Below are 2,572 nucleotides of genomic sequence, written 5' to 3' on the forward strand. Positions count from 1 at the left end.
GCGGGAAGGACCATGTCCCCCACAGGTACCCTGCCCCTGAGGAGCCAGCCTGAGTGCTTCTCAGAAGCGTGGGAGAAGCCTGTGCAGGCATGGGGTTCACATCTTTTGATCTGAACTGTTCCCTGGAGGATTTTCATCCCAGTTGTCCTGGCAGCCCATTTCCTCCCTTCCCCGGTTACATCCTGGTTCCCATCACAGGGAACGTCACTCCTGGCCCTTCTCCCTGGCATTGCAGGAGAGCCTAGCCACGTGGCTCCCTTCTAGAGGGAATTCCGGCTCAGCAAAGGAAAGCTCTCACGCCCATCGGACAGGGTTTCCAGAGGGCTTCTGTGATCCGTTCTGCTGAGAGGAACAGCCAGCCGTGCCCCGCTTTCAGCCAGCTAGTTGGGAGCTTTGAGGCTGAAGAATTGAGCAGGATGCAGAGAGCCCCCTCGAGCTGTCTCTGTGGAAGCAGCCCATACTGCCTGGCTTTGGGCGACCAGGGCTGGGTGTGGAGCCTCCCTCCTCGGTCCTCTGTGGAGACTGCTGGAGGATGAGGGAATGCGCCAGGCCATCTAGTTTACCCTGTGGTTTACCTGGAGAGGGGCTCAGAGAAGTCAAAGGTGTCCACTGAGGCCACACAGCAAGCCGGTGCTGAAGGAGAGTTAGCTCCCGCAGCTGCAAGCCCCAGGAGGAGTGCTAGCCTGCCCACGCACCTCGCCAGTGACCCGCCCAGTCGACCTGTGACACCAGCTCAGATGTTTCGGGAGATGCGAAGATGGCCGGTACAGACTCCCTGTCCCCTTCTCCCTGATCGCTGTCCCCAGAAATTTCTAGAGCCGGGCATGGGACACACTTTCTCACTCCGAATCAACCAAGGGGTTGATTCCTGAAGCAGAGCAGGAGCGGGGGGTGGGGGGCACCCGCGCCGGGCGCTTCTGTTTCTGGAGGGGCCGAGGAGAGGCCCACAGAGCTGAGCAGGCAGGAGGCCGCCTGCTCCACCCCACGCCAAGCTAGGCCCTTGTGCTGCCCCCCACCTCAGGCACCTGCCAGCCTCATCCTCCTCAGGCAGTGACCTCCCTGGAGGCTGACAGCCCTGCCTTGTGCACCATCCTCCCGACTGAACCAGCCCCAGTTAGAAAGCTCACAGTGTTGGGTCAGGGCAGTTCTGCTTTGGGACTCCGGGGGACCAGGGAGGTAGGGGACCAGCCCCTCCTCATTGACACAGGCCTGCTTCTCCTAAGGTCACTTTGCTTGTCCCAGCAGTGTCCCCAGGGTTGAGAACTGAGAAGCTCGCCCCACCAAGCCAGGTTCTGAGCCTGGGAGGATGAGCATCCCAGGTGGGGTCCCCGCTCACAGCACCCCACAGAGGCATCTCAGTGACTTTTCTAGGCACGAGTGCGAGAATTGACTAGAACACCCAGGGGTCTCCTGCTCTGTGAAAAGGCAGCATCGTGCCCCCAGCCATCCCTCCTGGCATGTCCTCATGTGTCACCTCCTAGCTTGAGTCCTCGGCACAGCTGGAAATCTGGGGCTCGGCCACCAGCTTCCTGCACGCCTACTCGAACAGTCCTCCCTTGCACAGACCACCCTGGAGGTGGGGGCTGATCCCGCCATGCAGGGCCGATCTGGACCCCTTCAACGTCTCCTCTCCTTTCTTACAGCTCACCCTGCAAAGCGCCAAGTCCCGAGTGGCCTTCTTTGAAGAGCTCTAACAGGTACCCAGCCACCCAAGACCTGCCACTTCTGCTGCCCTCAGCACCAGTGGGCTGGGCCGGACGCCGTGGGAACCATTCGCGCAGGGTTGGCTGGGGGCTTCCTCAGAAGCTGCGGAACGTTCCGCAGCTGAGCAGAGAGCCTGCGCCCCTTCATGTGCAATTGCCTTGAACTATGACCCTGGAGAGATCTCTCTCGTGGTGTTCTAGTTCTGACCCGAGTCTCTACTTTTTTTTAAGGAGTGTTTGTCTTTCCTGTCCATCGTGGCCCCATGCTCCCTTGGCCCTGGACTGGGAATGTGTGTCTCTCTCCAGCACTGACTGCCACAGCCCAGTCTGGAGCGTATTTTAGGGTGTGGAGTACAGAGCCCCCTAGAGCCTGGGAGGCTGGAGCACCACCCCCCACCCTGCCAGGGTTCCAGAACTTTCTTCCCCTCCACAGTGAGGACCTGGCAGTAGAGAAGCACAGCCCAGTTGAGCCTAGGTCCAGAGCAGCCCACTGCCCATCGGCAGTGAGCTTGCCCACAGCTTAAGACAGGCAAAGTGCCGAGTCCTCGGCCAGGCCCCCGGGTAGTTCTGGCTGTCACTGGTGGGGCGTAGGCAGAGCAACTGGAGCTGGGGATAGCGTTTAGGCCAAAGCTGTGAGGAAGGGCCAGCTGCCAGCGAGGGGCTGGCAGGCACATCGAGCCACGCGGGGATCGGACGGTACATGGCACTCGCTGTCCCATCCGCCACCCCAGAGCAGGGTCTGAGGCAGGCAGCCTTGCAGCTTTCCGGTGCCCCTCAGCCTTGGCCTCTCCCACCTGTGCTGGGCAGGGGGGCTCCGAGGCCCGCCTGAGGCCCCACAAGGTACTTTTTGCTGGCCCCAGCCCAACTAA

General features: G+C 61.2%; 1 protein-coding gene across 3 annotated transcripts in view; it reads left to right on the forward strand.

The window, feature by feature from the left end:
- The window catches only part of NF2 (NF2, moesin-ezrin-radixin like (MERLIN) tumor suppressor), a 105,883-nt gene extending 103,955 nt beyond the window's left edge, over nucleotides 1-1,928 (forward strand). For all 3 annotated transcript variants that reach the window (XM_006147903.3, XM_006147902.3, XM_006147901.3), the window contains one exon: nucleotides 1,644-1,928. Coding sequence is in view for 1 of the 3 variants with exons in the window: in XM_006147901.3 (XP_006147963.1) it covers nucleotides 1,644-1,694 (51 nt within the window). In the remaining 2 variants the exon portion in view is untranslated. The remainder of the gene's footprint in view (nucleotides 1-1,643) is intronic.
- The last annotated feature ends 644 nt before the right edge of the window (nucleotides 1,929-2,572 follow it).

This window comes from Tupaia chinensis, unplaced genomic scaffold (genome assembly GCF_000334495.1).
Source record: "Tupaia chinensis unplaced genomic scaffold, TupChi_1.0 Scaffold000226_1, whole genome shotgun sequence".
In the NCBI taxonomy this organism is placed as follows: domain Eukaryota; kingdom Metazoa; phylum Chordata; class Mammalia; order Scandentia; family Tupaiidae; genus Tupaia; species Tupaia belangeri.